This window comes from Atta colombica, unplaced genomic scaffold (assembly GCF_001594045.1).
Source record: "Atta colombica isolate Treedump-2 unplaced genomic scaffold, Acol1.0 scaffold47, whole genome shotgun sequence".
NCBI classification, from domain to species: Eukaryota; Metazoa; Arthropoda; class Insecta; order Hymenoptera; family Formicidae; genus Atta; species Atta colombica.
The window spans coordinates 2807731-2830490 of NW_017259536.1; the positions used below are offsets into that span (position 1 = coordinate 2807731).

A 22760-nucleotide genomic window follows, 5' to 3' on the forward strand; every position below is an offset into this window, starting at 1 on the left:
CTCTTCACCTCTCTTCATCTCTTGTGATACGAGAGGGTCGGTCGGTCGGGTGCTGCGACCAACAAATCTACTGGCCGTTCTATTCCATTTCATTGAAATAGTAAGTTTAGAATTGCATGAGACTACTCGGTCGTCCTCTCTTGTCGTTGTGCCACTTCTTACGGTTGCCTTTATACTTTACCGCAAGTTCATTTGAGGCGCCGCCTTTTCAGGTCGCGTAAAAGAGCGGTAAGAGCGGGCAAATCGCCGGAAAAACCGTAAACCTGCATTTCGCTGTTCAACGTTTGAGAGATAGAGCGTCGGTGCACACGACACCAGCAGGCGCGCATGTGTCTACAAAAATCGCGTCTGTCGCGAAACATTCGAAGGTAAGAACTGTTCGACGGTGAATACGCTGAAGAAACTGCGAGATGTCTGATGCGTTTTATGGAAAATTCTATAGGACGTGAGTTATGTGATAAATGTCTGTTCTCTTGCGACATCGAAATTGCACATTCCACTCGTCTAAAAGTAACAAGATAAAGACTGGCATATGTCTAATATGCCAGTAACATAAGAAGAGAGATATCTCAGAATAGAATCGATAAGATATTCTATTTTCATAATGGAAAATCATTTCTTTACATTAGAAAACGATCAGTTATTCAACTCGGTGTTACGCAGTCCTTCATTAGTTCTACTTCAATAGCAAGCGTCTGAACAGTGGTAAGACGCGAATGATGAGACGGTTTCAACGTGGGTGATATTAAATATTCAAAGACGTCAAATCGAGTCCATATTATCCTCTTATTCCACGGAGGCGCTTCGTACGTCTTTGAAGCTCCCACGCCTCGTTGCACCCGAGTTGCGCGAATCGACGAATCCCTTTTTCGTACGAACGAATCGAAAATATTTGTCGCCACGAGACTCAACAAAATCCGTGTCCCCTAGTCGAACGTTGCTCCACATGTCTCGCGATTCTATACGAACTTCTTGCCTTTTCATTTTCATAGTCATTCTTTCATCCTCACTCTCGTGGGAAAACACGGCACAAGTACACAAATTCAAATTACTTTCGATATATAAGATAAACAAAAATATCGAAAATCGATAAGTTATGTTGCATGCGGAAGATCTAATTTTACATAAATTTTATGACGAGAATACTCGTGACAAATAACGATATATTATTAAACTTTCACGCTTACGAAATAATCGCCACAATTATTGTCTAATACGTGTCGGCGGCTGAGAGGCATCATTCAACCATATTGCACGCAAAGCCCCAAATAGCGCCGTAATTACTGAGCTGTCTCATTCTTATTATTCAGTGTTTCCTTCCGCCGAAAAACACGACAACGGCGGTATCCCCGTATAATCGAGATTCGCATACAATCTTACACTTGACGCGTTCCTTATAACTTTCTTTCTTCCTTCTTCGGTGTACCCTTCTCCGCCTCTATGTTGGTCGAAAGGTGCGTCCGTAGAAGGGCAATCTGTTAAATTATACTTAATATCTATGCGGCACGGTTCTCACTTATCCCTCATCCAAAACACACGGTACGCATCGAGATCTCATCATCTCGTTTAAGGGGAACGAAACTCACAGCCTTGTCCATATGGGATCCGATTACAACATCTCACTTAGTTGTAAAAATCCGTATGTTCCTTTGTTCCACAAAATCCGCTTAACTACAACTTTATCCCGTATAAAACAGCGAGCGGAGACGTCAAAGAAAAATGTTGAATTTACAAAGGCTACGATACGCGTATGGTTCTACTGATTTCACTTCGAAAAGAGACATTAAATTTCGATATGAATGAATTTTCGAGTCATATGATTTAAAAGAATATCGAGTAAAAGATTTTATATATTATATGTAGGGTGTTCGTGAACTGATAATACCGGAAAGCGGATGAGTCTATATTAAAAATAAATCGAAATCGTAGAATGAATATTTTTAATGTGAGGCTTTGTTTTCAAAAAAATCAATTTTAAATATTCAAATACGTGCGCACTTATTTCTCGATTTAATAGATCTCACTATAGACTATTATCTCTGCTCATGTTTGTGTTTATTATTGTACTAGGTAATCGAAAATACTCGATAAAAATAGGATATTCACGCAAGATAATCTTACTTTATAAATTATTGAAAATGTTGTCCGTTCTGTCGAATATACGAAATTCTGTTCTTTGAAGTAAATTTTTATAAACGTTTTTACAAACGTTAAGAATCTTTCTAACATGGTTCTAGTTCTATTCATCAATGAATGATTTATCAATGAAATCCACATCCGACGAATACTAAAAATCATTTTTGTAAAAAACAAAATATCATGTAAAAAAAACTTCTACGTCTCTCTCTTCCCAATTGTGCCATGAATTTGCAAACATCCTGTGTATATGCGCGCGCGTGTGTGTGTGTGTGTGTGTGTGTGTGTGTGTGATATATATATATATATATATATATTCCCCTACTTTAAGTGACATAACTATAAAAATGTTTTTCGAGTTACCAAAAATATGAATAAATTAGATTAAAGATTACTCTATCAATCAAAAATAAATTAACTTAATTTCAGTTCCGTCCGTCAAATAATTTCATTTGTGTTGATCCTAAGATTTCCAAAAAGATTATAATATTTTCTATAAGAGTATGACATATTTGAGCTGCGTACTTTTTAAATAAAAAAAAGTTCTTTTATAGAAAATATTTAGAGTTAAGACTGTTTTGATTAAAGTTTGAAAAAGAAATAGTTTCTTTTTGAATTTTGTCTTTTAACTGATCAAAGTAAACATGAACTATGCGAACTTGACGATATTTTGGAAATTCATTTCTTATTAATTATTCAAATTTGTTATAATTTTTTAGAATATCAAAATAGTCATAATTCAAAAGTGGATTTTTAAATATTGTGAAACGAAAATAAGAAATAATGGCATTTGATTGTGTTTCTAAAAGTATATTTTTGCCGATATTATTTAATTAAACAATAATCTTTTGTTAAAAATAGTTTCTTTGCTTTTCTGAAGAAACTTAATTTCTTTAGCTGTTATTTTTAAAGGGAGCGATATACTATGATTTCATTACATATATTATAATTTCTTGATTTAAGAAAATACAAAGAATACATTTTACAGTATATATTTTTAAAGTAAGGGAGCGATATATTATAATTTCATTATATATATTATAATTTGTTGAATTAAGAAAATACAAAAAATAAACTTTAGTATAGCTAGTAAAATGTTAGAAAAATTCGATTGCTGTAGAAAAAATTTAACAATCATTTTTCATTAAACAATATTACAAAATGACACTACACTTAATGATGCTCTTCTGATTTCTCATCCATGATTAATGGATTTGACTTTGTAGGCAGCTTATGTACGTACAACTTTAGTTGATTCCTTGATCGATTATGAACGCGGCGCAATTCTCGCATTCTCGACCAATTACTCTCGCAGCTTAGATCGCATTCCATTCTAATCCGTAGAATACTCGGTCGGTTAAAGTGTCTTTGATAAACGATTGCGGTACAAGAGCATCTATACTATTTGACAAATAAAACTTAGAGAAATGAAAATAGCATAATACAACGTTTTTAGTTTTACTTTTTTCTTTTCTTAACACGTGCATTGTATTTTATTTCTAAATACAAAGTTTTTGGATAGAATATATATTTCATTTCGGAAACTTCCGTATAATGTTGAAGTTAATAAAACGATACAATAAAATATTGCATCATCCATTTTTATATATGCATAATATTCAATTTTTCAATTAATTAACGTATCAATTAACTTGTTAATAATATTAATATTAATATTCGTTATTATTCGTTGATAATAAATCCATATATTATTTCTCTAAAAAATCGTAAATAGAGTTGTGGAAAACAAAGTGCCGCGTTCACGTTCGTTAATTTTAGTACGGGACGTAATATGCGTCTGCGGTCGATTAGGACGCGCTGTTGCACTGACCAGCAAAGCCTCTGTAAAACGCATAGTCTCGCAGTCCGCATTCCGTTCTGATCCACAGAATATTCAGTCAGGTAAAGCGTCTTTGATAGAACATCTCTTTGGCACAATGACAACGAGCGTTGTGAGAAAGGTGAAATACAGGAAGGGAGAAGGGGGTAAGGAGATCACGAGAAGGTGCATGAGAAAGAGAAGGTACGAGGGCTGGGAGGTCTGCACGGAGTGTGATCATCAAAGTGACCCATACCCTGTTAAACGGCTCACGTCTCGATCACAGACAAGCCGGAGCAATGCCGCCGAGTGATACCAAGGGCTGTGCCGGCCGAGGGTGTCACGGTGGATTTAATTAATGCAATTTAGCATCCATCCATCATCTCTCGCGTTTTTGCCTTAACGAGGCAAACCTGCTACCGTCGGCAGGGCCGTTGCTGCTGTTGCTATTGCTACCGTCGCCGCCGTTGCTGCTGCTGATGCTATAGTAGATCTACGTGGCACTTTGATGAGACAAGCAAGCCTCTCTCAATTATATCGATACCTGAACCGCCCCCCTTGGCGCAGCCCTTCTTCCTGCTTCGATCACCGTCTCGCATCATGGAACCCAGGCTTTACGATCACCCAGCCGTATTAAACTGCGCCGTACAAGCAACGCGTTAAGCTCGACGTTCGTGTATGTTCGTCAACGTGCGGTCGTATACAGGTTGTGTGTGAGCCAGCTGCTACCTATAGTCGCTCGTATCGGAGCAATAGACATCGACGCGGTGGGTAATAATAGTGCAGGAAAAAAAAAACGAAAGGCGCACAAAGGCGTTGTCCCTCGCCTGTTTTCGTGTAGTCCACTCTGGCGTCTTGTCAGTAACCGCTGCAAACAGGCGCCTGTCGTGTCCCGCTATCCGAGCAACATCGTGGGCCGCATTTAAGTGAGATGTATCACATGTCAACGGCACAAAGCCATTCATTTTATAGCTGCTCTTGTGTCCGTCTCTCTGAACAGATTTGCTTGATGTGATCCACAAGAAGAATTGGATCATAACAAGATTGCGATCGAATTAATACCACATTTTCATTACACAATCAAACTTGTCACACGTTGATTATTTTGTAAATATTGTCGTACTCGGTAATGTGAATATCTTTAATATTTTGCGAGCAATGCACTTCGATTTATTTTAGATATATTTTAGATATAATAATTCCTGAATAAATTACAATCCCTAAATAAATGTTTTTAAAACTTACAATATTCGTCTTCGTAATGTGTTCAGAGAAACGAAACTGTAATCGTCTTGAACAATGTTGTTTTGCAATGATACCATCAAAGAAATGTGTACGTAGCGAAAAACGATCAAACCAAGATTGAAACGTATGCCAGATTGGATCCTACAATACAGTGTTCATTCCTGTAGAACGAAACCGTATGTAATAGGGGCGAGCATAGTATCCGCTCATCGGCTAAAATAGTTTCCGATAAGGTGAATACGAGAGAACCTCTCTCTTCTCTTCCGAATCGTACTTCCACAATCGTGGGAATCGTCGCGATTTCAGGTGGTAGTTTCAGTGTTAAGCGAGTTCTCAAACACCACTGTACGAGAAGCCTCGGTGCCTAGGGCAAACCCGCTCTGCTGTACACTCTAATATGAGAAATAATATTGAGAGAGTACATCATGACACGTATATCGTAACGTTAGTAAAACTCTCTGTGTAATGAAAAACGTTCGTCCATGCCTCTCTAGTTTAATTATAGTCTTAATAAAAAATTTTTGACCATATTTTATATCAATATAGCTCGTTTTCTTAATAATCTTTAATAATTTCAATTATATATTACACAAAGAGAAAAATGCCAATTGAATATTTATTAAATGTAAACATATATTTATTTGGTACAAAATTTTTTTATTATTTATATTTAGCAAATATTTATTTCTGTAAATAAATGTTATATTGATACGATATTCAAATAAAATTATTTATTACAATTTAGGGCATTTTTTTCTCTCTGGATATCATATGTGTATATTATAATATATTATAATATATTATAATTGTAATACATTTTTAATAATTAAAAGTTAATTATTGTATTGTTGCGACAATATTATCATTATCAACTACTATTATTATATTAATTACTAATAAACATATTATTAATATTATGAATTTTGAATGACTAAGAGCCTCTGTTTCAATGTATAACAGGCTTATAACAAGCTGAACCGTAAGCGTTCTAGAAGATTATATGAGTGCGGGAAGCGATGCAGGAAGAACAAGATCGTAATGCAGTTTGTAGAGCCGAGCTTAGTAGCCGCGCGTAAAGATTATACAGCGCAAAATGGTTCAGCTCCGAAATAGCACTGGCATTATTTTGAGTTTAACGACAAGACCATATGCACACCGGTACTTTTACGGAATTTTAAGTAGATTACTGTATCCGTATCGAACACAAGCAATTTGCACTTGCACATCATATCTCCTCATATTCAACATTGTTTCTCTCTCTCTCTCTCTCTCTCTCTCTCTCTCTCTCTCTCTTACTCTCTCTCTCTCTCTCGCTCGCTCGCTCGCTCGCTCGCTCTTTTTCTCTCTTTTCGTAAAGGGCTTATGTAAAAGAAGTCACAACTAGTGTAACCACGACAATTCTCGCGTACCGATTCTAATCCGCAAAAATCGCTTAATCGCGACCAGCTGTGTCGTAATAGGTCCCAGGTCGTCAGCAGATACGCGAGATTGGGCAACACGATTGCGACAGTTAAACGATTCATCGCTGCGTGTATCTAACCGAGCCGGAAAAACGAGAGCGTCACGCATTTCGAGCGAATCGTTACGCGATCCGCGCGTGATAGTAACTTCGATCGACACTGAAATATTAGCCGCGTTAGTTCTACAAATGAATTTCGTCCAGGAAGCGCCTGTCACGACAATACGTCGCGGCAATGCGAAATCCTCATATCGACATTTATCTTCCACCAGGTGAGAATAATGTATGAGACCGTGAGGTCTTGAATTAACCGAAACGACCACGATCGATATTAGATAGCGTACCCGAATTGCTCGCATTTTAGGTATTAATAATGATTATGGCGAAATGATCTATCACAGATAGATATATCATAGATAGAATAGTATATGATTGCTTGGCGCGCGCACTCACGATGCATTACATGATTTTTCATAGAGAAAAATGATTGAAGACGATTGCTTGTCATGGAAACAGTCCGAGCGTAATTACGTTAATGAGCGTTGCTTGCGTCGCGCATTAACTCGCACCTACCAACCACACGCTTTTCGCGAGCAGACGATCGCGCAACCCGGTGGTCGCGTTCGATGAATGCGGCTTAATTGGTGGGCGAGGCCTCTAATTATATAGCTGATTGTCGGTGCCGTCCATCGACGTAGCCGCCATCTGCATTACCAGTGATTACAGTGTGACGTTCCCTCGAAATGATCGCGCGTTCTCCATATCCGTTCATACTCTTCTGCCCCCGATCTCCCGACCAACCAATTCGGTCTGATTATACATTCCGTTTTAGGGTATTCGGGCAGTAGTGCATTTTTCACGAGCAGTTAACTGAAGTAATTAGTCATTGGACAGCAAGCAGCCGGAATAAACGATCCATCCTGGAGAGCATTTTGCGGCGTACGTATATACGATCGATACGTCCCGACACGCCGGTACGAAACTTTGGGGCTTTAGAACTGTCAATGAATATCGAATACAGACAAAATGAGTGTCGAGTGGCCGACAAGAAAAATCAATGCGCAATCCTAAAATACTCAAAATATACCAATAAAATAGTATCGAGAAAATTTCCAATACACAGAATACATTCTTAAATTAATAACAATATCATACTTTGCCATTTTCTAATGTTTTCATCAATCAATTGCCGAATTTTTCGTATGTATAAAGTGCTTCAGATTTTACCACCTAGTTTATTTTTCAATATGTCGAATTTTTAACAATGTAGGAATGCGGAAATAAAATAAAATGGTTGTGGCTGGATGCGCGTTCAACCGCACACTGTGCACAGTAATATCACCCCTATTGGCATTTAGACCGCGGCGTTGCGAACGGTTACCAAAAGCCGCGGACCAGCAGGCGCATTCGATATCATACTAGTGGCGTTATTAATTCCCAGTGGTTCCATCGTATACACGCTCGGGACGATTGCCGTTAATCGTGTCTGCGGGCCGGTTAATCGTTCAGGTCGAGATGCTTGATTAAAGTGGAGCGAATATAGGCTATGATAATTACCAAAGCATTCGATTATTCTTGAAGAGAATTATTTCAGGGAGTTATTAAAAATTAATATTGTTTTATGAACCATACTCTTCTAATTATAAATAGAAAGGCGCATCAGATTATAATCAATGACCGGAAGATAATTTTGCTCCGAATACCTTCACTTGCTGAATCTCGCTGGTACTCGAACTGGAATAATGCGGTCCCTTTCCGATGTTTCGATTCCGGAACAATAATTCGACATTATACAAATCAAACGAGCGTTGATATTCATGAATCTGAAGCCAGAGGGTGAACGTATAATTGCATTACGCGCACACCCTAAAATACGACGACAGGGAGATCCATTCCGTGTCCCTCCATCGGCTGCAGAGCCCATCGAGTTTTCTCCCATATATAATCGTCTGTATTTCACGCGTTTCCACCTCGAATCAGAAGCGTTAACCGAAAAACGGCAATGCAAAAATCTGCGATGGATCTCTATTCAGCTGGCTTTTTTCAAAAATATCTCTCTGTTATTTCCGATACTTTCGACTATTCATGCTTTATAAGTATACATTATTCCATTTCGTATTTCAGTTATCGGTTTAATTTCACTATTTTCTCAATACATTCCACCGTACTCAAATGTACATATGATTCTCAACCACGAACTCGATTGCAGTTCGTGTGATTATGGTCAACAACAATGCCACAATGTCCGTAATAATAATACACATCATATGTGGAGGATGCGTTCGTAATGGAATGGCACGAGTGTACCGACCATAAGATAACCAATATATATATATATATATGTAGGAGGAAGAAACGAGTGACGGACAAAACGAGAGAGATTGCGCGAGAACAGAACAGACGACAGGTATACGCCTTTCAGTTTTGTGCGGCGAAGGGAAATTGAAACAGCTAACCGCGTTGGCGTTGACGAGAGTGAAGAGAGAGAAGAGGTTGGCGCATAGCGAAAAGAGGCGACTATCAGGGGGAGATTCAGTTCGGAGGGTGCGAACAAGAGGAAAAGAGAGGAAGAACGAGAGGGCTCTGCGGGAGAGATTCAATCAAACGAACGCATATAAATGAGTCGTTTCAGAGTAAAACTGAATTATACGCCGACGCTTCTATATCCACATGCGTGTGTCATGCATGCACATATATACGACAGGTATCCAGCTTCACTGTTGCTGTCACGAACTGTAGAATGTTGTTATGCTGACGAATATCTGGGAATGCTCGGCGGTGGACCCTTACTCAAAAAGATCTGTTTAGATAACTCGACAATTCGACGACGAGTGGCATACTGGATAGGATCGAAACAGTCGTAGAGTTGAATTAAAAACAGCCAAATCGATGATGGAAAAAGGTGATGATAGTTAGTTGAGAAGATTTGAAAATGAGTGAATATTAACGTCCTTCAATCTGCATGGAAAATTTTTTTAATGGATTTCTTACTTCCATCGCGTTTTGTGAAAGAAGTAATCTTCCATGCAATCGTTGAAAGGCAAGGAAACCGGGATATTGAGATAAAGGCGAAATTACGAATGCAATAGGTATTTTTAAATCCAAATACGTAGCGTAATAATATTGGTTGTATGATATAGGTGTTCCTTACAAGATCACACGCGACAAATCTTTTCTTCCAAAGTAAAGTTACCCCGCAACGAACAAATATAAATCTTGAAAAGAACGATCGCTTCTCGCGAAAAAGAAGTGGACGGCCTCGTGAGTGACGGTAAAGCGAGAGGGATGTGGAGAGAATAGCGAAAGCGAGAAGCTCTGAAAGATGTGAAAAGAGAAAGAAGGTGAGAGCTGACGGACCCCGCGGTAGGAAATTAAATAACCAAACTTTTCCACAAGGATCCCGGGGGTTACTTTGGAAGCCAACGCCGGGCAGGGCAATGGCAATGGCGGTGAAGTGACTGGAAAGAATCAAAAGAACAAACGGGGTGGCTAAGGGAGAAGGTCGCAGAGGGACACGGGGTAGGGGTGTGGCGAGTAGCGAGGACCGCAAGAAGTGCAAGATAAACGTGCCACGCTCCGCCATTCCGTGTCCTCTTTGTCCCGCGCCAATTCTGGCGTCTCGCTTCAACGCATTTTCGAACTTTTCGTCTGTCTCGCTCGCCCGCCATCCGTTATTCTTCTTGGTCTTACTGGCCTGCATTGCGCACGAGCCCCGTCGTCACGCTGGGATGCCCCAACGCGGTAAAGTTCGCCCGAAATCTTTCTCCACGTTCCTTTCCGCCGGAGACTTCCCTCGCGCCAAGTTTCTTCATTATGCCAATGACCCGTTGTGTCGTATCACGTGGGAAACTATAGCACACAACGACTACGTCGCTGGCCCGTATAATTAACTCTGTAACGATCGTTGAAGGATCGCTGAATAGTCGCGTGTTATACTCGTGTATTGATTTCTTTTTTTGCTACTTTCTTTGTATACAATAAACGCATACTTATATAGATATATACATATAAATAAAAGTTTAAATAATCGTTAATCCATTTTCGATTAATAATCCAAAAATTATGATTACTATATATTCTGGTATAAACGAGAAATTCGTTATGCGTTCAATATCGATAAGCTTCTAATCATTAAATGCTTTCCATTTACTTACACAAGTCAACACGAATGTCATTCTATTTTTCTTGGCATTCAGAAAGGAACAAAGGTAGAATGACATTTGTGTCAACTTGTGTCACCAAATAGGAAAGCAATATTTCGGAATTATTTTTACATGTAAATGCAAAAGATTAAACATGTTTATTGACTTATGAAGATCAATATATTTACATACGGTACGACATAATGATAAGGTTTCATTCATATAATAAGATTTTCATCGCCAAATTGTCATTTCGATACATCAATCATATTTAATCTCCGACATGTCGAATGATAATAGAAAACCTGTACGAAGAAATACATAAATCAGGCTGCTATTAATGGTGTATCGTAGAATCGTAGACGATTGGCGAACATAATAAACGTACAAGCTGCTTTGAATCCCACAGAGATTGATAATTGGACCCCACAATACGAGCTTTAGTTCGAATCCTCTGACTCTGGACTCTACCTTATCAAGTCTCTGGACCGAGGTGTCCAGAATAGCTCGAGGTAACGAGACAATCTAGAAACGCGATTTGGCTTAACGACAAGAGCGATTTCCAATCACTAGTATACAACAGAAAGAGAAAATCGCATGATCAAATTACCGGGATGCTCCAGTTATCTCTAATGAAAATTCCAATAACGATTTTATCCTCGTTATGTCAGCTAGGAAATTATAATTGTCTGTATATCGATTTAAATGTAAGAATATACAACGATGTCTCGAATCTTTTATTATATCAATAATCCAACAATATATCACGATATCATGTAATTTAAACAATCAGTATTATTTAATTGTTATGTTAACACGATTTCGCGAGTAGATTATTTTATAAATTTTCTCATACATTTTGCAATTCTTTTTATGTACTAGTATGTTTTCAAAACGTTGTTTATGGGCAAGCAAATAAAATGCAGATTATCACAAATAACACGAAATTGAGTGCTGACACGTGAGAATGTACATAGTAAAATAGCGTCGTGTCGGACCCGCCACTACGACCCCTTCATCGATGTTGAAAGGAACCACTGTGGCCATAGAGTCAGAGGATGAAGACCTCAACAAATGCCGAGATTTGGTTGCCGGATGATGGATGTGATCTAGCCTGAAGGGGAAAACAGTCCTGGTAAGCAAAAAGAGCGACGCGACGTGCAATAGGAGGGAAAGAGAAAGAGAGGGAGACAAAGAGAATGAAAAGACGACACCGATGATGGAGATAGAATAGATGCAGGAAAGATGTACATGCATACAGGAGATCGATAAAAGAAAAACAAGGAACAAGGATTGGCACTGTGTCGCCAGAGATTGCACGAAATTGCAAAAGACGAAGAACCTCTGCAGAAAGAGAGATTCCGTCGTGTCTCGCGTCATCAGGAGGAGGATACGTTGTGCTGTCGACGGATGAATGCAATTTTTCACGGGTGCTATGAGGGCGGAAGACTGCCGGAAACCGGAAGCGGGATCGGCGAGTCCGCGTAACACGCGAAAGAGAAACAAAGCTCCGGCCGGACGCACGTCTCATGCGTGTATTCGCGAACAAAAAAGTACGGTCTTATCTCACTCACGACGGAGAGAGATTAATGCCGTTTGATGAATCGCGATGTCCCTTCATGCGCTGTCGCGTATAATTGCGGCCATTCTTCATTCCTTACACCAGTAATATCTGTACCATATCTATTGCATATTTACCTCTGTACGACAAAAAATACTGAATGATTCGATTATACCATAATTTTTACTGATAATATAATTGAACATTTAATATAATTGCGACATGTTCAACGTAAACGATCAAATTCGATAATACATTAATTTCTCTAACTTGAAAAGAATAAATCAATTCTTCAAATTAAATATCTATTTTTTTTTCTTATTAGGCTTATGTTCTTATCCAGACAAAATTTGACCATGATCTTCTTTAAACTGGTATTACTTCTTTAAACTGGTATTACTAAGTAAAAAACATGTAACATGCTTATCAAGACGTTTATTAAAATTCAATTAATCTAAAGCTTAAGTAAAACATGAAATTTTGTAGAATATTTTAAATTAAGCTGTCCCCTTTGATCCAAATTACATCAACGAAATTGTCAAAATTTCAAATTATTAAAAAATGTTTTATCACAATGATACAGAATAGTTAAATAAAAATAACACTATGTTTATCACAGTACCTGGAGGTTATCATACTCTATCTTAATAATGAATGACGGGTTAACAAAAAGTATATTGTTACTAGGAAAAAAAACATATGTACAAAAACATGAATGGTCAACAGGAAGGCGACAGGTGTACGATAAAAATGATGAAGATATAAAATAGAGATAGAGAAGAAACAGGCAATGGCGTAGATATTACATCAAAGGCTACATCGTCAGAAGCGGAAGTGATGCTTATTCAGTTGGAAGTTGCGGCTTACTGGGTCTGCAAAAGATAAAAAAAGACAAAAAGAAAGAGAGAGAGAGAGAGAGAGAGAGAGAGAGAGAGAGAGAGAAAGAGAGAGAAAGTTGAAGAGGTGGAGAGAGATAACCTGCTGTGCTTGTGAACAGAAAACTAAAGAGGAAGCAAGAGGAGGAAAAAGAGGAGGAGGATCTATCGGCCGGAAGGCGTAGATACTTTATCCACACTACCTACTACGACCGCGATAGATAACTCTCTAGAAAACTTAGTAAAACCACTTTAGTTTGCACATTGGTCGCTTATAACGTTCTACTTCCTTCCATTCGGAAGCTTCTAATCATGATCTATGACAGATAGACATTACGTATCTGTAAAAAGTAGATTATTTTGTTCCGTAATCCTTACAAAAAAAAATCGTACAAATTCATGCTCATATATATATATATATATCTGATATCTGCGAAATGATATATCTAAAAGAAATTTTATCTCAACGTTTATGTTTAATAACGTTTATATAATCCAACGCAAGTTAAAGAGGATGAAAAGAAAACAAACAAAATGCAAGAAGAGAAAGGGAACCGAGAGAACACTGTTGTATCGAACACAGTCATGAATGAATAATTATTATTATATCGCGTGAATATCCGTATGGTTGATGTAATTAAAAATCCAAATGCAGCGTTAGATTCGAACTGTCTAAAAGATCGGAATTTCCGATAGCTCGTTAAAATGCTGGTGATGCGTTCCGAGAGAGGAGAAACGAGAGTAAACGCACTCGACTGTACACGCTTATACCGCCCAGCTGATGTTGCGAGGCGTGATTAATACCGAAATACGAATGACTTTATTCATGAGGGACCCACGCCTTGTTATGCAGATCAAATTTATGGCTAAATCATATGGTGCCCTCGCGGTCGTCAACGTTACTCTTTTCGCATTTCGCTCGCGGCGGTGGTGCGAAAATCGGGCTAACGAAGCTGAATGCGAATGCGAGGAAGAAAGAGAGCTACGCAGACAGGTGGCTACATTATGAACACGCCTTAAAGTAGCTTTCTAACGGACGCACTGCAACACCAGCTCACTCTCCCATTCTCTATCATTCTCTTCCACTTTGTCTCATTGTTTTTCTCTCTTTCCGCCTTTTCCGTCTGTCCTCTTTGTCGCCTATCTCTCCCACCGGTACTCTACGATACGTCCATCTCTCCTCGTTTTCGCTTGTGCCGCCTTCATCGTTCTCTATCCGGCTCGCCGGCACGTCTGCCCATTCTCGGACCAGTAGTGAGATAGACGTTTATCTCTCGTTTCTACAAACTGTGCTCGCTCGTGTTGGAAGGCAGGGGAAATTCAGGCGATCGATAGGATACCGCATCAGAATCACTCACAGACGAGCGCTCATTTCTCTCGCATTCTTGCTGCTGACTGTAATGTTGCAGCGAGACGATTCGCCGTTTCTCACACGTTGTGTTCCGTATTTTTCGGAATGTTTTTTCAAATTCGCGATATTATACTTCTTTATGTATACCGCAGATTCTTAATTTTAAAACTTGTACAGCTATCTAATTAATATATTATATTACACGTTGAAATTATAAATATTTATGAGCAAATCCTAAAACCTTTGTTCAATCAATAATATCGCGTAATTCTGAGTATCATTTCGCTTAATTCCCTATTATAATTAATTTATATTTTTCTCATCTCTCTTTAAGCCATACTGAACGTTGATAAATACCAATCATTTATCAGGGAGCTCGGTATGCTCTGTCGGAAAATATATAATTGCGAAAAACCGGTCACGCCCTTTCAACCGGTTATTACGCTAACGAGCCCTCAAAGGTAGAATATCCAATACATTAAATTGAAATTTATCATCAGCACCGCCGTGCTGTCAGTATCGTTGCATTAAACGACCGTGGCGATATAATGACGTTATTTATTACACTCGTGATACCCAATTGAAGAGGTAGTAGTCTTTGCGATGTTAAAACGATCGGACTTCTTTATATGTCTTTTTTAAATATAAAATTGAAATAAAAAATATTTATTTAAGGATTTAATTGAGAGTATATATTAAGCGATTACTCACCTTCATGTAGTTTCTCCAAGGTACCCTCAGCCAAGACTCCCGCGAAAAAGAAGCAGAACCACAGCAAGCCGACCATTCTTCTAATTCGATTTCTTGACGTATCCATTCTGTTAGCACTTAGATACTGTAACAGAAATATAAATTGTTAACTCATGCAGGTTAATAATATAAATGTAAACATATACAATTGTGACATATCGCTCATTTGTTACAACAACTCATTTGATACAACTAAAAAAATTATCATTTTTTTAGTTGCTCGCAAGAAAACATAAAGAAAAAAAAAACATACTTTAAAAGTACATTTTTTTTCCTTTATAATCAGCTATTATATCAAAACTATATTGCAAAAGAATAAAAAAAATTACAAAATTTTAATAATTCGAAGTATGAAACTTATATTTTCTGGAAAACTTTTTTTTTAGTTATATTGTTCACACAGAGAATTTTCTTTTAAAATTTATCCTGAAAATATGGTAATTGTGGTATAAAACAATATTATATATAATATAATATGCGCTTCAGTAAAATTAATCAAACTCATTTTATACTTTATTGTAGTTTTATTAATAAATGAGAGATTTACATTAAAATTCTTCGAAATTTATATATTGTCCTACAACTATTTCATATTTTCAAGAAAAACTAAGTAAAAATTCTCTCCGTGTTGTTAAAGCAAATGAGCGATATATATTGCATAACATTCTAATGAAATAATAATATCATTTTTATAATAATACAATATACACTGAGATAAATGTTTTGTATTATATGTAACTTACAGAAACTTTTTTACTTTTTAATTTTAATTTTTTATTCTAATTAAATTTTAATTAAAACAACACAATTTTTACATACATTAAAAAGTAAGAAAGTTTTTGTAAATCACATATCATATAAAATATTTGTCAGTATATGATATAAAATTTCGTTTCTACAAGTTTCAACGCTTTTCCCGAAAGAAAACGCTTCCCCAACTCACAAGACTAGAAGTTAGGAGAGGGCACAAGTTCGGGCGCGACAGATGCGTCTTAAAATACAGAGCGCAGCACGATTAACTGGATTATAAATATATACTGACGTCCGCCTAGAAAAGAGAGGCAAATCGATAGTTGGCAACTGGCCAAGATTCTCTGTAAAGTATTGCGCGCGCGTACGGGCAATTAAGGGAACGCTTGATAAATCGCGAACGCGTACATGGTACATCAAGAAGAACAAGTTTTTGGACATGGTATGTAACGGCGTAACGTAAGCGTAATGACAAAACGTTAACGGGAATGGTGGAGGTTGTTAACATCGAGCACGGGCAAATATGTTTTTATCGTCTTGCTTCTCGAGTACGGCGAGTACTTCGGCGACGGGCAGGAAAGTTCCGGGGAAGTTCGCGCTGCAGTATCAATAACCAGTTTTCCGAGACGAAAAACTATCCGAGTCTCTTGGAACCGCTGGCGGATATCCTTCCAGGGATTCTCCTCCTTCCTCTGGCGTAGGAACTGTGGAGCTTCCCTCGCAAGCTTTTCTTATACCGCCGCTCGCGCACGAACGGGAGAGGAAACAAAATAACGAATGGTACTAATAGAGCGTTCTTGGTCTCCAGAAAACTTTTCTACTGTGCCGTTGCAGAGCGCTGTAGCCACGGTATTGGTCGAGTAGTGCGTCGTAAATCAAAAGTTTCTCACCTACAGAAAGAGAGAACGCGAGTATGTATATAACGTTACTGTGCGCAATAACTGTGTTCTCTGGCGCTTTTTTTTACCAGTTTGCAACAAAAATTCAAACAAACGATACTAAATTAAGAAGTTTCATGAAGCTGGTGATGATCACTACGAAGTAGCTAACATAATTATTGAGAACGAAATGCAGTGTAATAAAATTACAAGTTTCGTGTAAGTTTCACATAAATATGTTAGTCTCATCTCAACAATATAAACACAACAATAAAAATATATAAATAAATAATTTTTGCAATAATATCGTACGGTTCGAGCTTGCATAATTTTTTTTTAATTCGATATGCGTGGAACGTAAAGTAATAAAATGCAGAGATTAAAGCGCATAACGGTAAATTTACTCTTAATTATAATGCTCGTATAATAGAACGGTGAAGGGAATCAAATGAAGAGAAAATCGAAGTACCATCTTCAGAATTTCCCACCGGTATTCCCGCGACTCAACGTTCTCGGTTTCTCAGGTCTTGAGTGTGCTTTCGAGAAGCGATGCACTCATGGCATACTAAAACGCCTCACTCAATCAGTTCAGCTTTACGCAAAGCGGCATTTCTAGGACGCTCGTCCTTAGATCTGTAATTTGCGCGATGCCCTCAAAGCCACCGGGCTCAGCTGTCTCTGTCTACTTTAACGATTTCAAGTACATCTAACCGGACATTCCTTTGGCCGCTTACGGTCCGTAAGACTTATCGACAAACGCTATACTCAACGTTCACGCACAGAAGGGTATCTACGCTGTATCGGAAAACGATTTCTAAGGATCCTTTATACTAAAGATCCTTTATATACTGCTTGCAATGTTGACGAGAATTACCTCGTAATGAATAATCAAGATGAGCGTCATTACAATTACTATTAACAGTTGAGAAGATTACAGAAGTAAATAATTCACGTAAAGTTATCTAAAAACAATCTAAGAGTACTCAAAAAGAGCCGTAATTATAAGCCTTTAAGAATTATGATATTCTGTGACGCCAAAAAGTCATTTTGAAGTTACGATATTTAATTACTCCGGATATAGACGATCTTACTGATAAATTTATAACTCGTGTTAATTGATTAATGGAATCGCGACTTTGACGGATAGTAAAGTAATTGGGAAAGGATCCGAGGCCTCAGGCAGAACGCCTTGAGCAGCAATGGCCACTTAGCCACATTGCAACAGGCATTAGCGGTAACGAAGTTAACGAGAGCTCGGTTAAACCGGTTTAGAGGGCACGAAGACATGCCAGGGGGCGAGAAGCCTAAAATCCGGCGGTCTTCAGCTAAGCCCGTCTCCTTGTTGGAATTAGTAACTTCTACAGTGATCTTCCTTCATCATCTCTACTTTCTCTTTGTATTGAACGGTTTCTTAAACTAAAAAATCTTTGGTAAATAATCTTTTCGCGATAATATTAAAGACGCGTCCATATGACAGTAGGAAAACTGTTAAGATTCAATAAAGATTCAATAAGATCTTTTGATTGCACATCTATATTGGACCATGCATGGTCCAATTCAACAGTTACCTCTACTTTCTGTGTATGTCTGGATGTATATTATTGAATGCAACCCTCATTGAATGTCTGTTGACGTTTACATAGAAGTATGACTCGATGAAACTAGATAGCCCAAGTTTTTAATTTGTTCGATTCTGATTCTTCGTCTAGTGGAGTGGATACGAGGAACCTCTCCGATTTCAATTTCGCCACGAAGAATCCCCCTCGACTCAACCCGTTATAGAAATGCCGGACAAGAGGGAGTCCTCGAGTGCACTCGAGACTGAAGGACGCTGAGGATCAATATTTATAATTTAGATTCTAGACGGTCAGAGGTCTGCACCGTGCCTAAATGTACTAAACAAGACTGGCAGTCAGTTTGCCACGTTCGAAATTTTTAGATTCCCACACTACAAGTATTGCATCACTACAATGCACAAATTACGACGTAAAATTTCTTACGTATCTTCACTATTAAATTATATATATAACTTATAGATGATGAAAACTGACATTTTATTCAATTCCTTATCGAAAACACTGTTTTTATCGTTAGACTTAACCGTTTAAAGCCGCCGACGGCGGGAAATGATCAGCTTTGCTCTCTAAGAACACGCAGGTCCCATTAACGGAATCACAGGGGCATCGGCCCAGAGCAGCTTGCACACCGTGCACTTGCGATCACCGTGCTAGCATGCCTTCAAACGAGCTTCCTCGAGAGCTTTTTATTTTGTAAGGAACGAAGGAAGAAAAGGTGGCTCTAGCTCGTTAGCCACGATTACAGTGGAAACTACGGCGGGAACACCGATCACCGTTATCCACCGCTATCTGCGAACAGGCCTGATGGTAGCCTCTGTGGAATTTGCGAGTAGCCGATAGTTGACTAAGACATTCCATCTACCAGCAATTTCATCCAGACGCGGACAATCGGCTAGATACTCGGTAGTTCGACGGCGATCGCATACGTTCATCATGGCAAAGAAGACGAATAAGCGGTTCAATAGCTTAAATCCTTTGAAGTTTCTAAAAGCTATCTCGAGCGTGACGAGATAGCTTTTAAAGGAACAACCTTTGTGGCTCATGGCAAAATACAAATTCGCGATATAGAAAACTCTAAAAGGTGCAACGGAGGAAATAAAAAGTTTTTATCTTTAAATACAACTGCACTAATTCATTTAAGCAATTTACATAAGACTGTAATTTCTTCCTTAAAAATAAATAGCGTAATGCTATTCCATATTTATAATTTTTATTGTTAAAAGAATGCTTCAATAATAGAACGATTAAATAAACATTTTTGGCTATCAATATTAGTCAATCAGCTAAAAACGACAATATCAGCTAATATCAGTCAAAAAATAGGGTAACTCCGATATATGTATATGCCGCACAAAAATTTTATTTAATAAGTATTATTTACTATGTTTATAGTAAATAACTGTATAACTATATAACAATTAAGTAAAAACTTTGTACTATCTACTACTATAAAAAAAATATTAGAAATCCGAAATACTTTTCATATTAAAAAATAAACTTTTTGAACTCTTACATTTTTGCCGTATGTCCCATAGGGTAGGATATATGGCTACTCATAAGAGGAGGGGGGGAGTATGTACGGCTCATGAAAAATTTACAAATAATGCATATAAATAAGACGTATAATAACTTATAAAATGTGTTTATAAAGTTTTATTAAGGAATAAGAATGCTAAATATGTATATGAAATAATAAATAATAATTACAATCTTCCTACATATATTACAAGTGTTATGATACAAGGTACATATTTCATATAAAATTCATATTTCATATTTCATATAATGTGTTTATTGCATTTAATGTACTGAATTCAATCTGCGCACCTGTTTGTATGCTTTGAGCATAAATCCCGCTAAAAATGCCGTATCCCAAACAAGTGGGATATACAAGACAACAAATTAAACAAAGAATACGATAGCAAAGCACTTGTATTTTGCTACACAACATGCTTTATTATTCCACTATATGCATGTATTGAGTTGGCCGGAAAGTTCGTGCCGATGTTGAAGGAAAATTGAAACACAGAAAATTTAAATTTTAGTATACATTTATTAAATTATATAGGTTAGTCGGCACAAACTTTCCGGACAACCCAATATCATGAAATAACCACTAAGTCTTTTACATGCTCTACATTAATCATTTTATATAGATTATAATTTATAACGCGTTACTTATTACAGTAACAAATCGATTCAACTCACAATAATTTCATTATTCAATTTCAATATTAACAATAAGAAGCTAAAATCATAACACAATACTAATATTATAACATAAAGGCATAATAGAGTAGTTGCAGAAAATGCAATCCCTACTCCTTCTATTTTTTCTGCGACATAAATCCCAGCGCGGCGTATTTACCAAAGTTACCTTAAATATGTCATAAATATGTACACCTTGGAACAACAACAAAAAACAATAAATAATTTGGCTTTATGCAGCTAAATGATCATATTTTTCTGTAATTTTAGATAAATAACTTTTAAACAAACAAGTGGATTCAAATGAATTTGTATACGAATATTTATAAGTTTTATTAGTATATACAATATAAAAAATTTAAGTAAATTTGTAATGCTATGATCTTATTAAATTTGAAAATAAATGTTATAAAATTATTGTGATTTTACATTAAAATCAAGGCAAACAGAAAAATGAAGTAACTTTTAACCTATTTTTAAACCAATAAGAGAATTGTTTTCAAGTTTTAAACAAATACTCAGACATAACAATTAAATAATTAACGAAATTTCTATATTTTTGATAATGCTCTCAAGTGTGACACATATACTTGTAATTGCAAAAATCAAATTTTCTAAATATTTCAAATTTTTTAATGACAATAAAAACCGTCATTGTTAATTAAAATATCATACCTTTTTCATTTAACCACACTTAACTGTCTATAATATTATATCAGCAAAAGAGTCTCGTGACTTACGCAAACAGAAACTTTGTTGCTAAGATCTTGAAGTGTACGTCGTTATATGATCCTGCGTTCCCATCTGAGGGTTGTCTTTCGTTCAAATCAGGGTAGACTGGCTTTTTCACTAATGAACCGGGGGTGTAAGGAATGTTTCGAAAGGGCAGATCTTTTTTTCTTTTTGATCTTATTTAGAGAACGGGATTCGGACCCCTATCTTTTATAGAAAGTAGCGTCTTGTCAAACGAAAAACACAATGTCGAACATTTTATCATATTAAAAAAAAAAATTTACTATACTTTAATAAATATTTCTTTGAATATTTGTAAGTACATATATAAACATTTACTAAATATTAATATATTGAAAAAAATATCTTAATTTCAAAGAAATATTTCTTTGCTCGTATTAAAAAAAATTATTTCTTTGGATCAATGAAAATTTCCTTAAAAATAAGATACTGTACATATATTGTATATATATATATTTAATACAAGAACCATTAATTTGATTTAACTATTCATTTTTTTTCATTGAATAAATATTTATTTACTGTTGCTAAATGTTTACTTACAAATATTTAAAAAATATTTAAAATATACATATGTATTTAGAGTAAACTTTTTTCAATGTAGAAATTATTTACAACAAAATATGTATCTTTAAATTGTAAAATCTAAAATTATTAGAACATAAATTATATTACAACATTATATTAGAACAATCAAAAATTTAACAATACCCAAATCGAAATAAAAATTTATGATGTTTCCAATGTCCTATACATTCTTGTGAACCTTAGTTTATTCGCGAACATTCAGTTTTATCCATTCTTCGCATTGGAACTTTTTTAATTTCCGCCCGCAAGAGCTGAAAAAATGTTCGCGCAAAAATCCCTGCAATATTTACTCACATCTCCCACCTCTTTCTCGTTTTATTCGTGAATTTCGTAACTCAATCTACCCAGCGCGTTCGAGTTCGCCTCCGCACCGCCATCGCCCTCGAAAGTCTCTAAACCAATAATTCTTCCAACTGCACTTTTTCCTTCGCTTTCAGTGATTATTTCGATCTAACTGATATGAATGCGCGAGAATGTTTCGACATTTTTGCACGACGTGTGGTATTTTAGCCGCGCTTAAAACCACCGACGAGAACCTAATGCTGTCAAAGGTCTGTAACGTTCCCAGTTTTAAGCCACCCACGACGACGTGATAATCGAGTGTGCTACGCTTTTAGCTATAATGGACAAGTACACGCGTCGCTAGGAGTGCGCTAAAGAGAATCGAG

At 36.8% G+C, this 22760-nt stretch overlaps 1 protein-coding gene across 1 annotated transcript in view; it reads right to left on the reverse strand.

Moving 5' to 3' along the window:
- Positions 1 to 15380, reverse strand: part of LOC108691606 (semaphorin-2A) — a 167625-nt gene extending 152245 nt beyond the window's left edge. Inside the window, exon 1 of the mRNA XM_018199440.1 lies at positions 15300 to 15380. Within this exon, the coding sequence (XP_018054929.1) occupies positions 15300 to 15375 (76 nt within the window). The 5' untranslated portion in view covers positions 15376 to 15380. The remainder of the gene's footprint in view (positions 1 to 15299) is intronic.
- Positions 15381 to 22760: the final 7380 nt, after the last annotated feature.